At 43.0% G+C, this 24,090-nt stretch overlaps 1 protein-coding gene across 3 annotated transcripts in view; it reads right to left on the bottom strand.

The window, feature by feature from the left end:
* Nucleotides 1-24,090, bottom strand: part of ATP2C2 (ATPase secretory pathway Ca2+ transporting 2) — a 319,016-nt gene that overhangs the window by 70,497 nt on the left and 224,429 nt on the right. For 2 of the 3 annotated variants that reach the window (XM_085639285.1, XM_085639284.1), the window contains exons 8-14: nucleotides 22,436-22,585; nucleotides 22,264-22,332; nucleotides 21,271-21,346; nucleotides 20,057-20,123; nucleotides 10,278-10,402; nucleotides 8,149-8,246; nucleotides 5,606-5,707 (exon numbers count right to left, since the gene is read on the bottom strand). In XM_085639285.1, coding sequence (XP_085495411.1) covers nucleotides 5,606-5,707; nucleotides 8,149-8,246; nucleotides 10,278-10,402; nucleotides 20,057-20,123; nucleotides 21,271-21,346; nucleotides 22,264-22,332; nucleotides 22,436-22,585 — 687 coding nt within the window. The remainder of the gene's footprint in view (nucleotides 1-5,605; nucleotides 5,708-8,148; nucleotides 8,247-10,277; nucleotides 10,403-20,056; nucleotides 20,124-21,270; nucleotides 21,347-22,263; nucleotides 22,333-22,435; nucleotides 22,586-24,090) is intronic. The other variant, XM_085639286.1, reaches the window with a different exon arrangement.

Here is a 24,090-nt window from a genome sequence, read left to right as displayed (position 1 = left end):
CGCTGATCCGGTTTGCATCTGGACCACTTGCTTAAAGGTGCGCTGTGGTGCAAACAAGGACTATACGTCCTATAGGTAATTTAGGTCCAGGTTTCCGGGCCCTCGTGTCCATTCAACAAAAGAGGAGTTTCTGGGAGTTGTAGTCTCCATTTGGAATAGCACACTTGACGAAAGAAAGGAAAGCGAATGACTGGAAACATGGTGTTCCAATGACAGAGGTATTTGGAAGCAATATCCACAACAATGATCAGCAAAATATTGATGATTCGATAGGATTGTCTCAGTCCCCTCCCCACCACTTCATATGGGGATCCGTTTCTGTCCCAGAATCAAGCCAGAGCTGAAGAATTGATCAAATATAGTCAATTTCCAAGCGCAATAAACAGAGCAACATTCATGATCCCCAGAGAAGACACAAAGGTGTCAAAGCATTGACCAAAATTCACTGTAATTACACAAGAGAAGAGACCATAACAATCCTCAAACAGGAAAGACAGTGCAGAGTATAGAGTCTTTGACAATTTAACCAGGAAGCTGAGTCCGTGCAAGAACTTGCCTAACAAAAAAAACAAAGATTGCAACCAAGCAACCAAAAACAAGGCACAGAAACAAACACACGCTTCTGTGCACCAGACAATGACTATCAGACATATTAAATATAGAGGACATGAAAATCAGGATTTGCAACCTCTTTTACCCAATACATGCATCAAAAAAACGATTTAAAGCAGAAAAATCAAAAACAGGCGGGTGAAGATATTTTTTATGAGCAAGGCACAAACAAAATGCAACTGAATGTACAAACGAGAACTGTTGTCGAGGGTGTACCATTCAATGAATACACCGGTGGCATTGCAACCACCAATTATTTCGCCATGTTCTAAACGCGCGCCTGAGGGTGATGTGTCCCCTTCCATTCCGCTCCGCAATCACCCACGAATCCCGGCCATGCACGAACCAAAGGCAATATTCCAGCTGTGCGGCAGGGGCATGGTGAAACAGGTTGACCCAAGACGTTTCTGAGCTTGTACGAGTGTGCAGATGCTGCGCATCGCCTCCCCCTGGATATTTTCCATATTACTGTCTTAAGAGTCCAGTGGGGGTGCTAGGGCCAATGTTCTCTGTCAGCTAGTGCTATATGGGGCGCTGGATGCACACCTTGCGGATACCTCACCGACACATTGCATCGTGCACGTACTAAATGGGAGGAGGGGATGGGCCTTGAGATACCAGTGAAAATGTGGACTTTTTGCTGTGCCCAAACCGGCATGAGATCCCCGAGCAGCAGGTTTCTTACTATACACTACAAAATTCTACAACTGGCTTATCACACTCCCATGGCTCCATAAATATAGTCTCTGGGGGACACGAACCGTGCTAGGTGTGGCCAACTGAACGCTAACTTTCTGCATCTGGCATGGTCCTGGCCTACTGTCTATGCTTACTGGGAGGAGGTTCCGACTGCATACTCTACTATGGTTATGTGTGAAGTGCCCGAGGGTCGTTGTGCTGGGGTGTGTGTGGGCGTGGGCATTCCAGTATCCTACCACCGCTATACCATCCTGGCACTTCTGCAGGTGCGTAGACTGGTAGGTTGCTGCTAGAGCAGGGGGCACTCTCCCAAGCACAAGAACTAGATCAACTCCCAGTGTACCGCAATGAACAATGCGATCTGTAAGCTAAGATGCTTACCCCGTCGTCCAGTCCCAGGGATATCTGGAGCCCTCTGCAAACTTTCCTGTTGACTGCAGCCGAATGACATACTGTGATGCAGAGGCGGGATAATGCAATGAACTGAGGTACACTGGACAGTTTGGGTCAGGACTTGATGCTTGTGGCTGACTATCTGGCTCTGTCTGGCTGCCCAGAGGGACTCACTGATGGTGGGCGTCCGCTTGTGCTTCTCTTTTGTGTGATGCAGGTGGATGTCAGCTGATGGTGATTGATGATCATTTCAATTGGCCTTTACATTATACTCTTCTTTGAATGCGGTTACCTTCTTTTATTAATAATACATTTAAGAAAAAGAAGGTGGTGTCTCATGCATACATTCTCCTACCCATCTGCACATCCCACAGAAAAACAGATTCCTGCATCACCAGTCGCCAACCAAAAGGGAGGCCCATGGATTAAATAGATGCTGGATATACAATTTCCTGTGACAAGCAGAACCATCCAAGAACTAAAGACAAGAAGAGCCCTCAGGTAACTATAAAAATAATATGAATTCAGTTTTAAGAATGCATCTATAGTGTGCAACTCCTTGCCACGCCAAACATGATTCCCCCAGAAAGAAAGGCCATACTCCATGTCTGCAGAAACAAAGCTGCTATGTGCAATGCAACAGTAAACCTCAGACTCCCTCCAGACCATCACCATGATCAACCCTGGCGCATCACAACCACCATCCAGCTGCAGGCCACGGACACAGCCTTACCTTACGTGGCACAACGCCATCTTTGTATGGATATCACAGCTGATAAAACAAGCAGAGGGACTTCTACAACATCTGTGGCTTCTCAAACACCCCAGGGGCCACCATTAGCACACATCCGGCCGCGAGAGCAGCACAGAAGCCCCTTCTGTCACTCCAACCACAGAGCACACCAGCCTCAGCTGCGGTGTGATGCAAACTCATGTTAAAAGACACTCAATATTGCAACTAACCACAGGGAAGTGGAGAAATACAATATTGCACACAACTCGACATCATACACGAACGAGCAAGCAACTGGGTTCTCAAATAGAGGTTCTTGAGACTTCATCTAGGAATCTTTTTCAACCATGTACACGCACTGAAGGCGGCGCCACTGCTGCGACTCTGTTATTCTTAACAAGATGGCCCTGTACAGCTTCTTGTCTCCGAATAAAGAGTGCGCACAGAAAAGCCTGCATCACTCGTAAACCTCTTGGTACGGACATCCCACCTCCAAATATCGGTCACAAAAGCTCAGGTGGAGAGAGGACTCGAGGAAGCAAACCCCTTCTTCACCTTGAAACCCTCAAGAATCAAACCCCCTCAGTTGCTTCTTCATGACCCCCTACAATTTGGAATACTCACAACCCACATTAAGCCTGCTCCTGCTTTCAAACCTTTTAACTTTACCAAGAATCTCTGAAGTTACTTAATAAGCATTTGAACTCCTAAATACAGCTTCTTTTTATATACCTAAAAAAGTAGCATTTTCCATATTTTTTTTGTACTTTTGCATGTTAAGTATACGTTTTGTTTACATTTGCATTGCATGCATCTTGTAGCATTTCTTTAAAAATCATTGCTTTTTACCACTGCTCTTCCGTATTTGCGTTGTATTTTCTCTCTATTAGCCTAAACAAATAGAAATGCTTTCTGCTTTCTTTCTTCCTTACTAGTGTTGTATATTTATCCCAATTGTAATGTTTTCTTTGGCCATTGTTTCTCCTTTTCGCATATAACGTGCTCTGATGCCGCTTGGGTGGGTAGGGTTTGTGCTGTGTCAAGAATGAACAACAAAAATACTTCTTGGGCGGTGAGTTGTCCCCCCAATGCCCACATATGGAGTGGCAAAGGTGGGATTGCCGTGCAGCAATGTATTCTGATGGGTGCATGGACCCAAAATCATTAGGGCTTGGTTGCCTTTTTTGTGACCCTCATGTGTACTTCACATAGATTGTGTGTGTCTCCCTTTCACCCGATTGCTGCATACTCTTGTTTTGACTTGTGATTACATGTGGTGAAAGACCACCGTCATGACGGTCGCAGACACAAATGTTTGGCTTGCCAAATGGGGACTAATAGGTCTTATTATGGGACTGTATCTGAGAGAGTTTCTTGCTTGTCAGACAAAGTAACATTAAATATTAATCAATCTTCGTATTGTGACATTATTGTAGGTATTTTCGGTATTAAATTAAATGAGATGTTTCTGCTTTGTCTCCCTTCACTGGTGAACCCAACTAATACACGCCTTATCATAATAGCGTTGAATGCAGATCATTGCTAAGGAGTCTTTTTAAGAGGGAAAGTGATCTGAAATACTGTAAATACCAGGCCCTAACCCTGCACTTCAACTTGCCCACTCGGCCAGAAAGTCCATGGCCCTTTTGCGAGGTATGAGCAGCAAGACTTTCATGCATTCACACATGAAGGGTATTGCCAGTCACAATGCTGTTTGCAAGTCTCGCAACAGTCGTTGGAGGTCATGACCCCGTAGAAGGGAGGGAAAAGGACAGGGAGCCGAGTATTGGCAAGAGCAGCAGGAGTGATTGGAGGCGGGCGGGTTGGGCATCAGACTGGAGGCAGATTGTGGAAGGACCGGGGAGGGTTATCCTGAAAGGGCCGCGTTCACAGGGGCAGTTAGGTGGAGAGCAGACATGTAGGGGGTGGAAACAAGGGGCCCATCCCGTGCCAGGGAGACTCAGAGACAACTTCCAGTGAAAGGGTGGGTTTCCATGGAAATATGCTTTGGGGGGGCAGGGCAACAAATGCATGAATGGATTGGAAGAGACATCGAAACTGTTTCCACCCTCTACAATTTGATACAAACCAAACCGACTCATGTGTAACCTGTGTAGCTCCAAAGAACTATGGTAAAATACCCTGCTCAACCAGGCAATGCTAGGCTCTTTAAAATGTATGTGTTGCGTAAAGCACTCCTGGATGTCATTTAGAGGTCGCTGCTGCGACCCCTGGCTAGTCCCTTGCTACTCCTGGCACTGCCTTTGCGACCCCTGGCCTCAGTGGTGGCAAAATCAGTGCCATGAACAGAGTGGCAGCTCAACTTTAAGGACGTCAGTTGTAGCTGCACTCTCTTTGTATTCTGTCAATTATTGTATTAAACTTATAGTAGATTATATATATCAACCAACGCGGTCTCCTCATACACCAAGCAGCAGGCCGTGGACTCAAATTAGCAAGGTGGTATTTTATTAGGCTTAGACACAAAACACTACGCGTTTCAGAGCTAGAGCTCCTTGCTCTAGTTTTTTCACTATTAGTGTAATAAAAATGGGGCTCAATTAGCTGAAAAATGACTCTCTATGGCAGCTGAGACAAGTAAAACATGCTTTTACATGTATGTTGTGTGCGTGCTTGTGGCTGAGAGTGTATTTATGTGGAAGTGTGTATGCACACGTGAGTGAGAGAGTGTGAGAGTGTGAGAGTGAGAGAGTGAGAGAGTGAGAGAGTGTGAGAGTGTGAGAGTGTGAGAGTGTGAGAGTGTGAGAGTGTGAGAGTGTGAGAGTGTGAGAGTGTGAGAGTGAGTGAGTGTGAGAGTGTGAGAGTGAGTGAGTGTGAGAGTGAGTGAGTGAGTGAGTGAGTGAGTGAGTGAGTGAGTGAGTGAGTGAGTGAGTGAGTGAGTGAGTGAGTGAGAGAGAAAGCACTCCATTACTTTCTGGTCCTATGCCAAGTAAGGTTTGTATATTTATTATTGTCCAGACAATCCTTGTGTTTTCTCTGAACCGAATTGGAAAAGAACTAGGTGGCTGTGGCCTTGTTAATAGTTCCAACGCCGTTTACTTGAAAACAGGGCGGTTTTCTGTGAGACGTGTGATACAATATTTTCAAAACACATCAGCAGTACCATGAGGAACGTTATGGTTAAAAAGTCAAATGTCTGCCACGTACCTCCACCAGCTTGCCGACAGAAATGTTTGCAAATTCATGAACTTCTTGTTTCATGGGTAAAAGGGTCACACAGCCTTTTGCATTGTAGCCAACACCACTGACCTGGGGAAAGGATGGTGCACAGTGTCAGTAGCTGCGTACAGCAGCACGGAAGGACCATGAAGTGACCACAAGAGCAGAGCCATTAGGTTAAGACACATGGGACAGACAGACACACACACCCCCCCCCCCCACCCAGGGGGAGGTGACGGTGAACATAGAATGCGCACGGTAAAATTGCAGTGGCCCTGTCAGCTGAGGAGACAGAAAGTGTAAATTTGTACTCTCGCAGCAATAACCTATAAACAGAGCACTTTGTGCTAAAACAGTCCTCTCCTGGGAGGTGGGGACCGTGTGCGCACAATTGCACTTACACAGACATAATATGGTAGAAATATTTTAACCCTAGGGGCGGCGCTAAAACAATTGTTTCGGGTTTTAATAAGAAGGTTGGATCTCCAGTGCGGGCTTGTTGACCAACTCTGACCCCAGCCCTATCAATTCAGGGCTACAGTTTTACATGACCTTAAAAACCTTCAAAGTGCTGCAACAGATTTAATTAAAAACCTTCATCTACTTAAATGTGCCTGCTATATTTACCACAACCAAAAACATGCCCCAGTGCGCTGCTCATGACCCAAGACATGATGTCCCAAATGAAATCAGAAGTGACATCAGTGTTCAAATGGGAAATGGTTGAGGTTTTTTTTTTTAAGGCCAGAACCCGCACGCAGCCCTGTGTGGACATAACCGGTCTTGCACAGAGGGTGTTGAGTTTAGGGCTTTGCCTAGGGCCACGGTGTGCACCCAGTACCTGTATGAACGTTCCATAACCCACTGTGTACAACCGTCCCCTTTGGCCATGCGCAGCTCATTGTGGGTGCAAAGCCCTGCCTACGATTATGTCCTGCGCCTCCGACTGAAGAGTGAGCACAGAAAAGCTTGCATTAGTAGTACGTTTCTTGGTAAGGACATCCCACGTCCAATGTTCTGTCACAAAATCACCACAGGCAACTAAAGCGGCCTGTTAGTAAGGTACTAGTAATCTTATCATATATGCAATTTTCAAAAAATTCATCTTTTTTATTCCATATCCTAATAAGACAGATCTGTCATATCAACGGTACAGAAACCTTCTTTACCCCATACACAATTCAGTCATTTATGTATGTTGTCAATGGTCACGTCATATGTGATCTCAATGATATGGAAGGCCATGAGCAATGCATTATGGGAATGATGTTTACACACACCTCTTGACAGGATAATTTTGCTATGAATCCAAATTATAACATCTCTTCTAGAGAAGAAGATTTTTCGGGGAGGGCAATTTTTACTATTTCAGAGATACTGAACTTATCTTACCACAACGCTCTTTCATGTAAATTTGGTCACTGAAAAAAACACTCACACTTCTCCTTCACCCACCAAAGCCGGGAGATAAAAAGCCTGCACACACCCACATTTAGGTGCCCCTGGGGATCATAAGTAAAGTTCAAGAAGAGAGAAAGTACAAAGCACCGGTAAACCTGCTTTGCTCCCTTCAGCCTGGCTTCAGAAGATAATTGATTTCAAAGAAGGATAGTCTGGTTCTGTCATTGCATAAATTACTTCCCATTTTTCAGCATGCATCATATTTTCCAACATACCGAACTCTCAAAATTGCACTAAAAATACATGTCCTATTGGGTTAAATGTCAACATCACACAGTCTCTCTCTAGGTGCAGCCAATAAGCCAGTTCTGTATAGCCTGGGGGTATCCTCACCCACACCTGCATAACTAGAGAGTGGGTGGGAGAGCATTCTCACCCGGTCGCACCCACACAATAGACAAAGCCTGGCTCCGAAAGTCTTCGGAGTTTCAACACACCTCAGAGATACTCTAGTCATCACAGGAACTCTACTGGCCGACCTGCCCACGTACTGCATTGTTCCGCACAGAAAAGCTCTCATTCCAGCTGTTAAGCAGGTTTTGGCCAATTAAATGTGGAGGGAATACATGCACACCTCACACACACAGAGCAGGTGTGGTAGAATCATATAGTTTGAAGAAAGTACGACTGTGTGATATCTAATGAATGATGAGCATTGTCCAAGTTTGGTACTAAATGTATAATCACAGCCGGGAGCACTGGAAATGTGTAACTTGCACCCTGCTGATTGTTTGCGCAACTCTGACATAGGGAGCAGACCGATCTCAAGAGTACGTGAGAGACATCTTGACTGGCGCCTCCTGCTTAGGTCACATCAGCGAGTGTATGAGCTTGGCAGCCTACATACGTTTTACAAAGTCACCGGTTGGTAAATTTCCCTATTTGCAAACAGACAGATACCCTTTGCTTCAAAAGCCACAGATACATTGTTTTGATGTAGATACAGGAAGTTCAATATATGTTCAACAAATTCTTCACTTTCAAGTAAGAAGAAATCTGGCCTTCTGATGACGTCACTTCCTGTGAGGGGCCAAGGGTGTGCAAGAGAAGGCTTATTTCCCAGTGTGTACCTCTGCATGGATCCCATCTGATGTCACCAGTTGCGTGACTGTCATCTCATTGGCCGTCAAGGTTCCGGTCTTGTCTGAACAGATGACATTGCAGCAACCTACAAGAAATTGTGCACTTATCAATTTTTTGTTGTCAATACAGATGCATGAAGACTGGAGGAAAATAAGGACAAACAGGACATCAGCGCTGCAAATGTCTCTTCCATGTGTAACACTACAGACTATGTAACAGGTTTCTCCCTACTCTTGGGTCTAATTTTAAAGTCCCTACTGTGGCTTGAAATAGTTATAGATGATTTCTCCTCACTACTCCTGCTGAAAGGCAATTTATTGGATTTGCTGCTCTTTCTGTGAAGTATTTGTTGGTCTTAGAAACGTCTTGCTTTTGTAACCATTAGATAAATTTGCATAAAAACAAAAAAGAATACATCACTTCTGCGCATGCCACAAAAGTAATTTTTCTTGACACCTTTGTGGTATTCTATATGAGAGAAACTGATATTCAAGCATCAAGATGGCTTTGGCGTCATCACAGCTTGCGGGATTCTAGAGTGATGATGTGGTAATTATTTAAATGGCGAGCCAGGCTGGAAACATTCACTGACCATTGGCTGGTGGAAGAGACGCTGTCCCTAAATAAACGTATCAACGATCAACACATGTCTGCTGCCTCTGGTTATTGGAGCTTAACTTTCAACAATCTTGTTGTTGACCCAAACGTCTACTGGGAAATGTTTAATCCTGCCTCTGGGTTTATACCCTTGGACCACTCTCCCTCCTCTCTGCCACCAGATTTAATGTGCTGCCTCGGTAAAGGTGTAATATCCTGTTCATATTGTACATTGGTGATTAATGCCCTCAAAGTGTTTCTTGTTCTTTGGCAGAAGTAAGGAGGCATGGGTGGGTCTCCTGGAGGACGTGGATTAGCAGGATGCCCGCATAGCCCCTGAGAAATAGAGACCCAGCTGCAGTGCCTGCACACTACATATTTTACATACAAGTTTTTGTGGCACTGGGAATATTGCCCAGCCAAACTGTTTTCTCTGTGCTCATATGGATGTAGATTTTTTTTTTTTGTAGTGTGGTCCTGCCTCTGCATAGCAGGGTTCTAGCGAGGCATTAGGAGGACTCTCATTGGTTCTTGACAGATCTGTGGACCTAACCCAGAGGGTGGATCTGCAGGGCATTTTGGAAGATTTAGGGAGTCGATAATGTGAACAGCACTTGTGGGATTGGCCACGGTGGTTGCCAAAAAGGACACTGCCTGTAAGTAGAAATACCCCCAGCTTCCCGCCTTGGCATAGTGGTGGGCGCAAGTAAACTGGTGTGCTAAAATGGAACAGCCAATTTACCAAGTGAGGGATTGCCCAGAGAAACATACCCAGATTTGGAGCAAGTGATGGGCCTATAATGGGCTCGAGGGCAATGGTTGATGGGGCTGTAATCAAGAATGCGTTGACTTGGAATGTGATTGTTATTAATGCATTGAAATTGAATCGGGCCGTACTGAACGTTTCTGCAGAAAATAACTAAATAAAACTAAAAAGTTAAATGCACAAATTGGGGTTAAAAGCCATGTCTAATGCTTGTTAATTTCAACAGAGTCAACTTGTGAATTTTCACCACATTCCCAATTTGTAACTGACTGCCTTGAGTAAAGAACACTGATACTTTCAGTACCTACCCTAATCGCATGGTTGTATCAGTGGCAGGTCAATCTTACTGATGTTCTTTGATTGTAAGAGACCTGCGCCAGAGCATTCCGTATGCCCCAATTCTGCGAATCAGCCTTTTAAAATTCCTACCATAAATCCATCTTTCAAGTTCATAAGATTCACTTAAGACCACTACATTTTATGAAAGAGGTCCTAGTTCTCCAGAATGGTACCCGAAAGAGGGCTTTCCAAATACCATCACCCAAATAGCATCATCTAGTATGTACGTAGTCTTGTCTACTGTCATTTTTACTGCTGGTTATTTATGATTGTGGGTTGTTTGCAATATCATATTGGGTACAAACAAAGTTTCATGAGTATCTGTATTGCAGGAAAGTAGCATTTTTCCTCATTGAAATTTTTCAGCCATTTTGGGCTTGCAGCCATAACATTTAAACTATCATGTCAACTTACCCAAAGTCTCCACTATCGGCAACTTTTTAACAATCACCCTCTTCTTTGCCATCCTCATGACGCCGAGTGCAAGAGTTACTGTTACAACGATGGGCAGTCCCTCTGGAATGGCTGCCACTGCCAAACTAAAAAAGTAAATGAAAAACACAAGGTTTTGATCTCAACATTGACAAGCTATCTAGCTGGTCAACAATATGCTAAAATACTGCAATATACAGATAGAAAACACTTAACTCTGGCTGAGCAATGAACAGCCGATCACCAAGTGCGAGAAATGTCTCCACACCCACCCACACACAACTCTACAAAGATCTCCCAAGATAAAGCAGAATTTATCTTCACACTAACCTACTTAAACCACATCTAAACTAAACCCTGAGCACACACTCCACTAATCTCTCACTACCGAAGAGGACTAGAAATAAAACCTATTGCAGGATCAAGGATTGAATCGTAAGTCAAGCATAGAAGTTTAGCAAAGCTAACGCAGTAAGCCTGGAGGGCTACAGGATCTCAGAAAATATTCTTTGTGAAAGGAAACAATGATGAAAGCTGGTACAGTGCTTCTGGTTGTGTCAAGAAAAGTTATACAGGTCCAAAGAATCTAAAGCCGTGTCATATCCAATGTAAATAGTTCATCCTCCTGTATTAGACCTCTCTGCACTGTATAGTTTCACCTTCTCCATTGTATTTCTAAGGCTTTGCATACCTAAGTGTATAAATACCATGAATCAAGATCACAAATTGTACTAGTACCATGTAATTTTGTACCAGGGCTAGCGAGAGTTGCATCGATGACCAATACAAAATTATTTGGACCAAATGATCACTGCAAAATCATTGGGCAACAGTTTGTTGGTAAAAATGTTGGCTTCTAAGACTGATGTAAAATTGCCTGGCACCATAACAAGAGGACACCAGCGGAACAATGTATATAAATTGATTCCATTTGGCTCCATTACTTAAACAGATACTCAGGTAAGACCTGGCAACATGTATGAACTTGAAAAGATTATACACCAAGTACAACAAAGTAGAAGAGGGAGGGAGAAGCAGAGATTCAGTCAGCTTCCCGGGTTTACATGCTTCTAATCAATGAGAATGAATCACATGAGTTCTTTTTCCAGAGTCTCAAAAAAATTGTGATGTTGACCCTCAACCACACTAGCACATTGTGTGGTATATCTTGATTCTCCGCTGGTGTGGTTAGGTGGATAGCATCATCTTTGGGTCTTAACACTCGAGTATCCGGTTCTCCAGATACTCCGCTGTCCTCCACCAGGAGGGAGACTGTCTGGTTAGCAACAGTCGTGAGTGATAAAGGGAATAAAGTTATCTTCTCACCCGTGTGTTGTATCTTATTGTTCAGGAGAGGGATAAGGTTAAAATCTGTGAAAGCAGGTGCTTATATGGATGCTTTATTGGTCCATTGCACCTAGTGAAGGGTCGACATGTTTCAGCCAGGTTATGCCCGTGCGGGCAAGGTGGCTTTCCTCAGGACCAGGAGGGGGAGCGGTCTCTAATATGAGGAGGCTGTGCAGATATACAGGTAAGTACAGTCACTCACCTCTCTTCGTCAGTGAGCTCAATGGCTCAGGAACTGACAATGTGTTATAGTTGCCATCTTGGCCTATAACTTAAGTAGTGAGCGGTGCGTCTGCCTTCGGGTAACCGGAAGTGCGGGCGATAATCCTTGATTGTGGACTGTTCAGCAGGTATTACTGCCATCCTTTGCAACCCGGTACTGTTGTACACTAAGCACAACTGTCAGTGGACAGAATGATTTGCGAACCCCTCCAGAGGGCAGGGTGGGAATAGATTTCTAAACCAAAAATCCACTGTATGTGCATGGATAGATAACCCCAAACTCATACAGACGTCAACTATATGTGATGGTTTCTCATTTGTATACTGTATAAAGTACTTTGTTTGCATTTAGATGTAGCATTATGCAAACAAGCTTCTTCAATCTCAATGCTTGGCACAGGTGATATTTGGGATGCCGAAACCTCAATAAAAAGAGAGCGTTTACTTGGTATTCATTTAGGGACAGGAACTATTTTTGACTCAAAAAGTGAAAGAAGCAAAAGTTGGCTAAATGAGTTTTCCATGATTCAGAGAATGGCTACTGATTGTTAGAGGGCGGTTATGCATCATCAGAAAACTTTGAAACTTTCTTAAAAATCGTACTAGATCCTATTTCACTGTCGTTTACTCCACAGAGTTTTTGGAGCAATTCTGAAGGAGTGATCTTCATTTTTTAAGTTTAAGGAAAATATCAATTTGTAACATCCAAATCACCCAATCACCGTGCAGATAGTGAAGAAACTACCACCAGTTCTCAGTACAGTTTGTAAAGTGGATTAGTGCAATTGCTATTCCGCCTGGATCACTTTTGTGAAAATAAGAAAAATAATTTGCCTGTTGTATCATTGCAATGACCATTAGTTACTTAGCAGAATCTCTCAATCAATTAATAGATTTGTAGAGCGCTTCTTGTCCCCGTGAGGATATCCAGGAATCCTTCTGTGTTAGGGGGATGTTGTTAGTTGATATACATATTTTGTGGCATTATTGGTCTTATGTCTGCACATGGAAATACTGTACATGTGCACCGTGAAGGCTTTTTCCCCCACATCTGACCTGTGCTTATTTTTAGATTAATAATACATCTTTTTTTTATGGTTTGGAGTTTTAGAACAGGTGTCATCGAGGCTCACACCTTCAATGTCATATGTTTACGTACTACTCACAATTCTAAATGGATAAAAATATACATAAAGCACTTAGGGCCAGATGTATGAACCTTCACTTTAACAAATCGCAAATTGCAACAAATTCTGACTTGAAATTTGCGACTCGCAAATGTGAATGAATAACAGTGTCTCGGACACAGTTTGCGATTCCCAAGGGGGTCGCAAATTGCATGCCTCATTAATATTCAGGAGGTAGTCTCAATTTGCGACCACATTGGGAATGGCTAGCACTCACAAGGATGGTGGCCTGTTGGGGTCAGCAGACCACGTCTGTGAATGATTTTTTAATAAAGCAGTTTTTTTTTTGTTTTTAAATGCAGCTCATTTTCCTTAAAGGATAATGGAATGCATTTAAAAAAGAAAAATGAAACTTTTCAGTTTAAGTTTTTTGAGGGCAGGCAGTGGTCAGGGACCACTGCCTGCTCTTAAAAAATATTTTTGCACCCATTCACAAAGTGGAAGGGGTCCTCTAGGGACCCCTCTCCTTTTGCGAGTGGCTTACCACCCTTTTGAAACGGGTGGTAACCTGTGTGTATTTTGCAACTGCAAATGCGGTCGCAAAACAATTATACATTGCAGTCAGACTTGCTAGTAGGAAGGACGCCCTTTGCATGCCCCTTCCTAACAGAGTCGCAATCGATATTTTGCTAGTCGCTAACAGGTTAGCGGGGTCACAAAATATGGCTTGTACATGGAGCCGACCAATTTTGCGGTCGTAAACGGGACGAATTCCCATTTGCGAAAGCAAAAAACAGTCGCACACCTGCCCCTCAGGCCTTAATTTGCACTCCAACAAGAATAGCGAGTTTTGACAGGACCGACCTGTTGAGGTTTTCTGGTGGAAAAAAAAGTTGCATTGAATGTACAAACTCCGATACTACAAGCTATGTCTCATTGTGGACTCATGGAACTCTGAATGGTTGGGCTCATGGAACTCTGAATGGTTGGGCATGCTACATTTGGTAAATAGTGCACTGTGGGGAGGTGGTATATACTAGGTGCTCTATTTCCTACTCCAAACATAGATCCTCTGAATGAGCATTGTATTTTGGCCACATCAGTGGACAGTAATGGGAGATGTTTCACTAGGACTATGTCCGGCTGCCTTATCTGAATGCAGTTGGCTTCTGCTCCAATTCCAATTGAACAGGGCATCAGGAAAGATTCACAGGGAAAACAAATAATAAACCTGAGCATAGGCCTATACCCTCTAATGCGAGGTTACAGTGCTAAATCCGATTTATAAAGCCCTCATGCATTTTCAAAGGAAAGCTATGAATTTTGTAATTTCCAGGATTACAGCTGTCTCACCTAGCTATGTGTCTTTTGACTGTCCTCAATGGGAGAATTCCACAACTCTAGGGTTAGAACATTTCCGAAATGTAAGAAATTCCTTTTGATTTTTCCTTAACAAAAAAAAATTATTGTTAATGGGGAACAGTCGGAATATTGCAGGCAGAGCCACGCGTGTTCCAACCACACAAGCCCTACCAAGCTTGCCTTAACCATGCATATGTCTTAACCACTCATATGAATGGTTAAGGCAGTGGATGGTTTTGCTGCTGCTGGGCGGAAGCAGGAAGGATCGGGAGAGGACACAGTGGGGTGTATGGGGCTGGGGCTTGGTTTTGGGGGAGTGGGGGTTAGTTTATAAGGGGTTGAGGGATCGTTTTCAGGGCTTGGAGGGTTGTTTTTTTCTTTTTTACAGGGCTGGGGGGTTGGGACGTATTTAGGGCTGGGGTAATTTTTAGGGATATGAGGAGGGCGTGTCACGTTTAGGGTTAAGGGGGGCAGCAACGTTTTTAGGGTTCAGGAGAGTGGGTTGGTTTACAGGAGGTAGACTGTAGTTTTAGGTTTCAGAGCGGGGCTTGGGGGCAGTTTTAGGGCTCAGGGCTGTGGCAGGAATCAGGTGGGCAAGATTTACCTGATAAGTCTTAACCCCACATATGCCTTTGCCATACATTCCTTAACAATGCGTATTTTGTTGTAAAGGCATGCGTGGTTAAGAACACGTGGAACCGGCATGCATGGTAAACGCATGCGTGGTTCTGTCGTAGAACCTTGTTAATATTTTTCTCCCCACCCCCTTCCATTACCCTAAAATATTTTGCACTCTTTCACACACTTCCCAGGATTCACTTAAACCTTATTGACAAATACAACAAAATTATCCACATTCAAATAGAGTGGGGTGGAATGAAATACCTACCAGAAAATCATTTTCTAAAGATAAGGAAAAAGGAACAAAATGTATGTTTAAATTTCTCCAATTTTCTAACCCAGTGCACGAAGGATGGGAAATTAAATCCACCAGTTATCGTTTTGGACAGCAGTATTTTTGAACGCCTAGCTGAAATTGTGCAGGTGCAACTGACCCCCCCCCTTTTCAAATATCTGCAGAGCCTAATTTTATAAATTAATATCTTATGAGAAAAGAAACAATTCTTCTGCGTGCAAGTTTGATTTACACATGTAAAAGGTTCTGTGAATCAAGTCCGTAGTTCTCGTCTGTTAAACCCTCCAGAACAGTCTAAAATATGATGCCAGTGTACATGCATGTTATGTTATAGCGACTTATAAAGCGCGCGATTACCAAGTGTGTGTCCTGGCGCTGGATCTGCTAAGCACGAACACTGCTCAGCAACAATCATGTGCTCTGCTAAGCAGCTATGTCATGGAAAATCTAGAAGTCCACTCTAACCAGTTAAAAATATCATACAATAGCACGTCATACACATGAGATACAGGGCGACAGTCGGCGTCTTTGCTACGCCTGCTCTGCGGATACAAAAGGTGCTATGATTTCCCCAAAAAGTGACATTAGAAATAAAATACCACATTTGAAGTCTAAGGTAGAATTGGAAACCCTGAACTTCACAAATAAAGACAATACTAAATACTGACCTACATATGTGTCAACATGCACTGAACAACACCATAATTACTAAGGTAGAGAACTAATTTAATTCAATCATAATATAGGTTGAAAGTCGGTTTGGGTGGATTTGGGAATTTTACAAGTGTATATTAACAAATTAATGTGATCTTTTCGCTGTCTATAAGCCTATCCTAAACATCTAAATCTTTATAGCGAAAAGTCGATTAACCCATTCTTTATTTTTTCACGTTTACTTATGTTTCCCCATTTATTTCCTTTTTTCTTCCAACCCTTCCTTCCCTTCCTTTTGAGATTCCACTCGAGCTTGCCTGTTCCCTTATCTACATTATTATTATTAAGCTACGTGTGGTGCTAATATCCTTGCCCTAATTATATGTTTTACCTACATTTATTTATTTCTAATTCTTAAAAATTCCAACGAATTTGAGAATATTATTTTAAATAATATGGTTTATATATTTCAGATTGTGGTGCTTCTCTTCTAAACTGCTACCAGTTTGCCATGCTCTGAGTGGAAAGCTTTCTTGAGAACATGATTGTAAAATACTAACAAGGAAACAATGTAAAATTGCTATTTGATTCATGTTTTTTGGGAAATTGAGTTCCATGGTCAGGGATGTCATGTAGTGCAGGCTGTTTTAGAGTTGGTTTCAAAGTGACTCCTGACTGCGCTCATGCCTACCTCAGAAACAGCAGAATGCCAGGATGTCACGTCACGCTGCGTGCAACAAGCGCTTTCAAACTAGGCCGCACCAGGAAGGCTCGAGCCTCAGATCTTAGTTCAGGGATCCAGAGGCATTGTTTGTAGGTGTAAAAGTGGGAATTTGGTGGGGGCAGCTGGCGGTGTTAAACACCTAGGAGCACCACAGCCAGATGAGCTTGGGAGGATAGCGGTCATAAGCATGTCGGTCTGCGTCTGGGAGCTGAGGAAGCGAGCGGCATACGGCAGTGCAGCTGGTGCCTCCAGGGTATTGCTGGCTGCCTATACTGTTGTCCCGCAGCTATTGCTACTGTCTGGCCCTATCTGCTATGGTGGTGGAGTTGGGGGCACTCAACTGATCCCCTCCCTATCGCAAAAAAACGGTGGAAAAAGCAGTGAAAGGATCCAAAAAGCTGGTCAACAAGGAACGTTCTCTCACGTTGCCATCTGACTTTGCTGTTGGTTCATGTATGTATGTATGTATAATATTTCTAGAGTGTAACCGTTACTCCAAGGAGTTTCCTGGCGCTAATGCAGAAGGGTAAACCGTGGTAGAATGAGTGGAAGGACCTAGAACCTATGAAAGAGCCAAGTGTTTAGCTTTTTCCGAAATAAGGGGGTAGCCTTTATGCATCTGAGTTCCAGAGGAAGTTTATTCCACAGCGAGGGGCCCAGGAGAGAGAAAGATCTACCCCCAGACCCTGCCTTCATAATCTGTGGAACTCCGGCAAGACAGAGGTTGGCAGAGCGCAGGTTTGTCTAGGTGGTATAGAATCTAATTCTAGCTCATAAGTAGCCTGGGCCAGATCCGTATAAGGCTTTCTGGGTAAGAAGCAAAATCTTAAAACTGATCCTTTTCCTGATCGGGAGCCAATGAAGATCACAAAGAAGCTTTGATAATTGGGAATTGCAGGGTAGCCCGTAACCGTCCGCACAGCTGTGTTCTGGGCCAGCTGCAGCCTATTAATCAGGTAGTCAGGTAGGCCTAAGTAGAGTCCATTCCCATAGACCTAACTCTCTGTGATCAATTTTTGGATCACTTGTTGTCCAGCCATAAAGGACAGAAGATACAAAAACTTTGCAGCATACGTAGTACGGCAAAACAAGGGCCCACCACAGAGTTGACTTGGGAGCGAAACAGTTGTCCGTGGTTCAAGCCCCTTGCCATTGATGTTGGATTGATAGTACTAATGCAAAAAACTTTGCACTGCATTTCTGAGGCAGTGGTATTGAATACTGAAACGTTGAAGTTGAATAAGGTCTATTTGCAGTCTGACTCTGAGCTGAAGCAGATAAATGGTTGTATGCCTAAGTTGGTGAGAACTTTTGATGTGAGGGATGATCCAGCAGATCAGTGTGGGGAGTAGGTGCTAGGTGTGTGGAGGGTAAAACTGCTAAACCCATGGTCATGGCCCCAATCTCAAAGGGGCTGCCTTCTGTGTATATATCTAAATACCCGATGCTAATAAAGAGACGAGGCATCTGATATGGGTATTTCTCTGCCTTAGGACACCTAGGTCTGAACAAATGAATGAAAAAGGAGAGCAGGGGACAATATTTAGAGGCAGGAAAAAGAAATCCTATGTGCTAGGCAACAGTCTCAACCCACAGTTAGAAGCTCAGAAATGAGAAAAGGAGGGGCTATAGGCAGCACCCTTGCCAAAGGCAGTCTCTCTACCCCACACCGTGCCAATCTTAATAAAAATACATGTAAGCAAAACAAAAAGTGTCTCCCCTTCCCAGCCCCCCGGGATCAGCGAGATGGTCTGAGTGGTAGGATACAGGAGAGGCAAAAGGAGATTAAAGAGAATCAATGGGGTCAGAATGCGGGATCTATTAAGGAGAGTAAAATAAGTGAGAAACCTAAAAGGGGGTATAAAGGTACATACTCCCAAGGTTAGATGTGCCCCAGAAGAGAAACAAAGATCTTGTAAAGTCCAGGGGGTGCCCCTTCCTCCCTTGGACCCAAGGAGGATTGGGCGAAGAAGGCAAACTCTCTCTGGATTTACCTAGAGCCAGCCCTAGGAAACAGTCGAGGGAAAAGATTAAAGAAGCTAAATTCTTTAAATAGGTGTTGGCTCCTCAAGTTATTTTCATCTTGCCCAAGTCTACACTCAGTTTGTACAACCAATCTGAAACAAGTGGACTTCCTGGAAAACAGAGATGGTAAGGATGTCACAAACATCCTGTTGTACTTGGGGTTAGTTAGAGTCACCCTTCCTAAAGCGGAAATCAAGCTAAAGCTCCAGGTGGTCAAAATATCTAGGGAAAGAGCTTTAGAATTGTTTGCACCCCAAAGCCAGGGTTTTCTTAAAAGCCATGGATGCTTTGAGGCAAACCACGTTAAATGGAGTCTGCAGGAAGATCACGTCAGACATAGACACACAGCAAAGCAGTGAAGGTAGACTTCAAGTTATTTTGCCCCAGGTGGAAGAATACAGATATAGGGGCATTCCCTTTGTTCAAAATAAGTATGATTGCCCAGATTAGGATGAGGCTGTGGGTAAGTGGGCAGATCTAAGTAATGTGAATTAGGGATGGGTTTCCCTGCACAACATCAGCTTGTTCTCCTGGAATTGTCATGGGTTAAACAACATAATGAAATTTCAGGTGTTTCGAGAAATAATAAAGCAGTATTCAATTTTGTGTTTCCAGGAGATATGGCTGTGCAGAGAGACTCTGAAGACAGCTGGCTTTTTGGAATAATAAAGTTAGGCTCCACAGAGGAAGATTTTATATATTTGAGGAAGAAACAATCTGTCTCCCACTTGATAAATTAATGGATGGGAGGTGAGACCTTTCCCTGTCTGGAGAGACTTCCTAATATCAAGATGTGTCAATGTCTCCTGAGATTTAGATGTGGGTTAAATCAAGCTCTGTCAGAAAGGCACGGTATTCTAAATGAAGGCAACATTTGTAAATGTGGTCTCAACAGGAAATGGGTATAATTCACATCTTTGTGGACCGTCTGTAGTTTTCAGCCTAACGAAAGTCATTTTTAAAACTCATTTTTATAAACTATGATATTAAGGATTGTGGGCAAGTGAGTAAACTATTGGTCAGAATTATATTTCTTGTTGTGATTTGTGCCATGGGGCAATTTTTACAGTCAAACTGAGATAATTTTATTGAATTGAGTGGAATTCTTCTTTTAATCCTCTATGATGTTTTAGGAGATGTAGATTTTATGGACTGGATGAACAGTGTTTTAATTTAATTTTATATTGTCTTTTATATTGAGTGTTTTGTGTCAGAATTCTTGTTTAAAAGACAAAGGTCTAAATAAACATATGTTTTGACTAACTGGCTTGTGTTTTTCTCCTAAGAGAATGTACACAGTGAAATGGGTGAAGAAAACTTCAACAATTTAGATGTATCCCTACTAGAAAGCATAAACTTTATTCTACAGGCTGAGCATACTCACCTTACTCCTATAGTGAACATACTAAGAAGATGCTTGCCTTGCAGCCAACCAATCAACATGATCAAACCTGGAATGGGTAAAACAAAGTTAAAATACACAATGAAATGTGTGACCCAAAGCCTAATGCCCGACTGGACGTCCCGGCTCCCAATAAGGGGACTAATGGACCAAGTTACTCCCTTAAGTACCGCAAATACATGGTGTCTTCATCAAGACAAACATGAAGAGTCAATCTGGCAGTAATCATCCAAGCACAACTATTCAACAACGGATGAATTTCTAAAACAACTCTTCAGCCCACTCAGAGTCATAGTTTGTTAAGTTGCCATTCTATTAGGATGGCACATATTTTGTCCTACTGGCTTATATGGGAGGGATTTTTGGAGCTGCATTTTTCCAGTTCCTCAGGGTCAGAGTTTTGTTGTGGAAATTCACCGCTGGAAGAATAGTTGATCCGAAAGGGTTACAACTTAATTGACTTCACCCAACTACAAGAAATACCAGTGGTAAGAATCTCAGTAATTCACCCAGTGATGTAACACCACCAAGTGAACAATCTGTACAAAGAATATGCAGGATCTAGATAATGGTGCAACCGATCAATTACAAAAGATCTATTTTAGTGCCAGGATGCCCTATTCAGGGTAACCGAGCACTTTATAATCCAATTTCAATCATTCACAAAGTGAGTTTTACAATCTCCAGGCCTGAAGCCAGTCTCACTTAGTATTAAAAATGCCATCCTTTTGAAAAGTAATACAATTCCAATTGAGTTGTTAGTTAATTCTACACCACATTTATGGTTGAAGATGAGAGGCCGAAGAAAAGACAACAATGCCAAAATTATTTTAAAATAATTGAAGCTGCCAATAAGAAATTAATCTCTTTATCTCAAATCACATTTATAACATTACTAGATAAAGATACCCATGAAGAACTTCCATACATTGCATTTATAAAAATATATTTCAATGTAGGGGTCATGTCATGCTATGCTATCTTTTTTCACATAAATGTAACATTTATTTACAAATGTGAATACTCTTCAATAAGGAGTCCATATCCGAGCATATGTACAAGATATGGAGAGTATATACAGATGTAAAGGGATTTAAATTAACACTGGTGCTCACAACATATTGCAGGTAATCAAGGTGGAGTAACAAACAAAGCTAAATTTGAAACAAATTATACCTTTTACTATTTCTACATACCTATTATGCAAAATGAGAAGAAGGAGAGTTGTTTTCCCAGCTTATCCATGCTTTTCTGCAATGGCGTCTTGGGGGTCTGAATGTAGGATGACATTTACGTTAACTGTGCTGATCATCATTCTTGGTGTATATAGTCAGAGGGATGGTGTCATGTCAAAATCAAGACAGATGCTCGCAAAGCCTTAACAAACCCTCTCAATGATTGTGACAAACCTTTGCACAGCTCACACCAAATTCTAAACTGACTTTCCAACAGTCTCTTACACAACTCTCAACTGACTCTCACATGTATGATAACAGAAGCTCAAATGACCCTCAACTGACACTTGTATTATCCAAAACAAACCCTCCCAGCACTCCAACCATATCCATATCAAAGAAAACCTCACTGTTGTTCAAAATGAACCTCACCATCCTCCTAACAGAGCCTTGCTCATTTACAATCAGAACCGCTGACGGTACCTCACCAAATAACTAACAGAAACTCACACCGCCAGTTTCAAACAGAATACTAAAGAGTGCCAACCAGAACCTTGTAGAGTTCAAAACTGAAGCACATACAGCTCACCACAGGTGTGAACACTGCTGCCAACATACCTATGTTGAGATACTAATAGGCAACCACAATGGTCCTGACAAACTGTTGCAAAGCCCATATGAAAGCCCTCACATAACTTCCACCAAATGCTCGCACATCACCCAGCATACACCTGCAATCCCAAAACAGGCTCTCATGCAGCTTTCATCATAACATAACACAACTATGAATAGACACAAGCAACTTCCAAAGCACCCTTAGATAGCCCACAAGAGGTTTCCCCTTACAAACAACCCAACCAGCCTACACGTATTCCCCCCCCATGTGCCTGGACTTTCCTTTAAGACCACAAAGACAATCTTGGAGGCATTTTACAAGGACCTGCATAGCATCTGTGAATAATATTATATTAGTAATTATCAAATACCAAAGCTCAAATATAGTCTTTCACATACCTCTTCTGCTTGCATCATTTTGAACACTTCTCCAAACTGAGATTTTTCCCCAACACCGATAACTACACCCTGCAGTTGGAAAAAAATCAACATGCTGTAATCCAGGTGGAGTATGTTGAGTCCACTCGAAACATCTGCTCATTCAAGGAATCATGTGTTGTACTAAACTTGCCTTGCCCTTCCCATAACGCACGAGCGTCCCCATGAATGCAACATTGCTGAGTGTTGTAATATCTCCGGGTTCCGACAAAGGGCCATCAGTCTTACTGCAAGGCTCAGCTTCTCCAGTGAAGCTGGACTCATCCACCAAGAGATCTGTAGCCTGATCAAAAACAAAAAGACTGCATGAGCATATTTTATACTTGCTTAAAGGAACCATGTTTTTTGCTTAGGACTCTTCTTGGCTTGGAAGGGACTTTGCCAACATGCACAACTCTGATAGCAAACTCCGATCAGTTGTCCCATCCCCATATTTAAGCTTGCTTGAAGACCCACCTTTTAGGTCTGGAGATAAAATACATCTGCTTTAACCTATGTTCCCCATAACTCCAAGCCCAACTCAAGACATCTCCTGTATGCTAGAGTGATCCCGATGCTAAACCCATGCTGCTATGTTACATTTGTGTCATTATCATTATTATTATTCATTTATCTGTGAAGTGCCACACTTGAGCGTCACCCAGTACATGCAAGCTTATAACTTGGAACATATATCAATGGAAATAAGCTAGCAGAGCCCTTAAAAAATAAGTTTCACCAGCCTATCGACATGTCATGCATGAGGCACAAGACTTTCGAACAAGACATTTGCTTTACTGGTAGCTATAGATTAGTCCTGGGTGAAACTTGCAAAGTCTCACTCCACATAGTCCCGAGGAGTTACCCAAAAACTCAGCGAAAATCTGCAGAGTTCCACGAATGGCTGTGTTGCGGTACGTCGTGCTGATTTTTCACGCTGGGAGCTTGTCCCACACTGTAAAATCAATGCAAACGGATCCCCACGGCACGCCAGAGGTTGCTGCTTCTTTCTGCTGCTCGAATAGATTTTCTACTAGAGTGGCAACTTTCTCAACGCAAGCGATGGCGACCTGCTGCGACTGCCCACATTAAGAAATCTTTCCAGGAGGTGGTCAAAGACTTGATTTTCATGCTCTGCAACTTACTGTTGGTGAGCCACGTATGAGAAAAAACTCCACCATGCGGTCGTTGGCAGAGTTTCCCAAAAATTCTGCACAATGGACAAAACTCTGAACTCCGCAAGAGCAGAGTTTACTGCCCACCCCTATGATAGATGAGAAATGTTGGGCCTGGCCGTCGGCAGGGTCAACTCCAAACCTTTTGTCTTCACCCCACCGGATTTCTGAACCTGTTTTTGTTGGCTTTAGGAATCTGCTTATTTTACCACTGATAACAAGTGCTAAAGCACTGGTGCCCTCTCCTTTCAGCATGGTAACATTGGTTTAAACCCAACTGGGACATTTCATGTACTTGTAAGTCCCTAGTAAAGTGGCACTACGTGTACCCAAAGGCTTGTAAATTAAGTGTTACTAGTTGGCTGATGAGGGGGTGAAACCCCAAAACCGGTCCTAGGATGCCTGTTTCCAGTCCACGGAGGACCTGGCCTGGCAGTTCGAGCTGGACTGTTCCCATTGGGTGCAAGGTCAAGACTGATTTGCATAAGGCTGGGTCCAAACTGGAAAGGCATGGAGAGCAAGAAAAACTATGGATTTAGGCCCAGATCTCTGTACTGGGGTGAATGTATGATATTGTTCTGCATTCTGTCCATCAATTGTTCTTTTTGCACTGGCTATTTTGAGAGAATGGAAT

This window comes from Triturus cristatus, chromosome 12 (assembly GCF_964204655.1).
Source record: "Triturus cristatus chromosome 12, aTriCri1.1, whole genome shotgun sequence".
Classification (NCBI taxonomy): domain Eukaryota; kingdom Metazoa; phylum Chordata; class Amphibia; order Caudata; family Salamandridae; genus Triturus; species Triturus cristatus.
The sequence above is the reverse complement of the archived record's forward strand: the minus strand, read 5'-3'. Positions and strand labels throughout refer to the sequence as shown.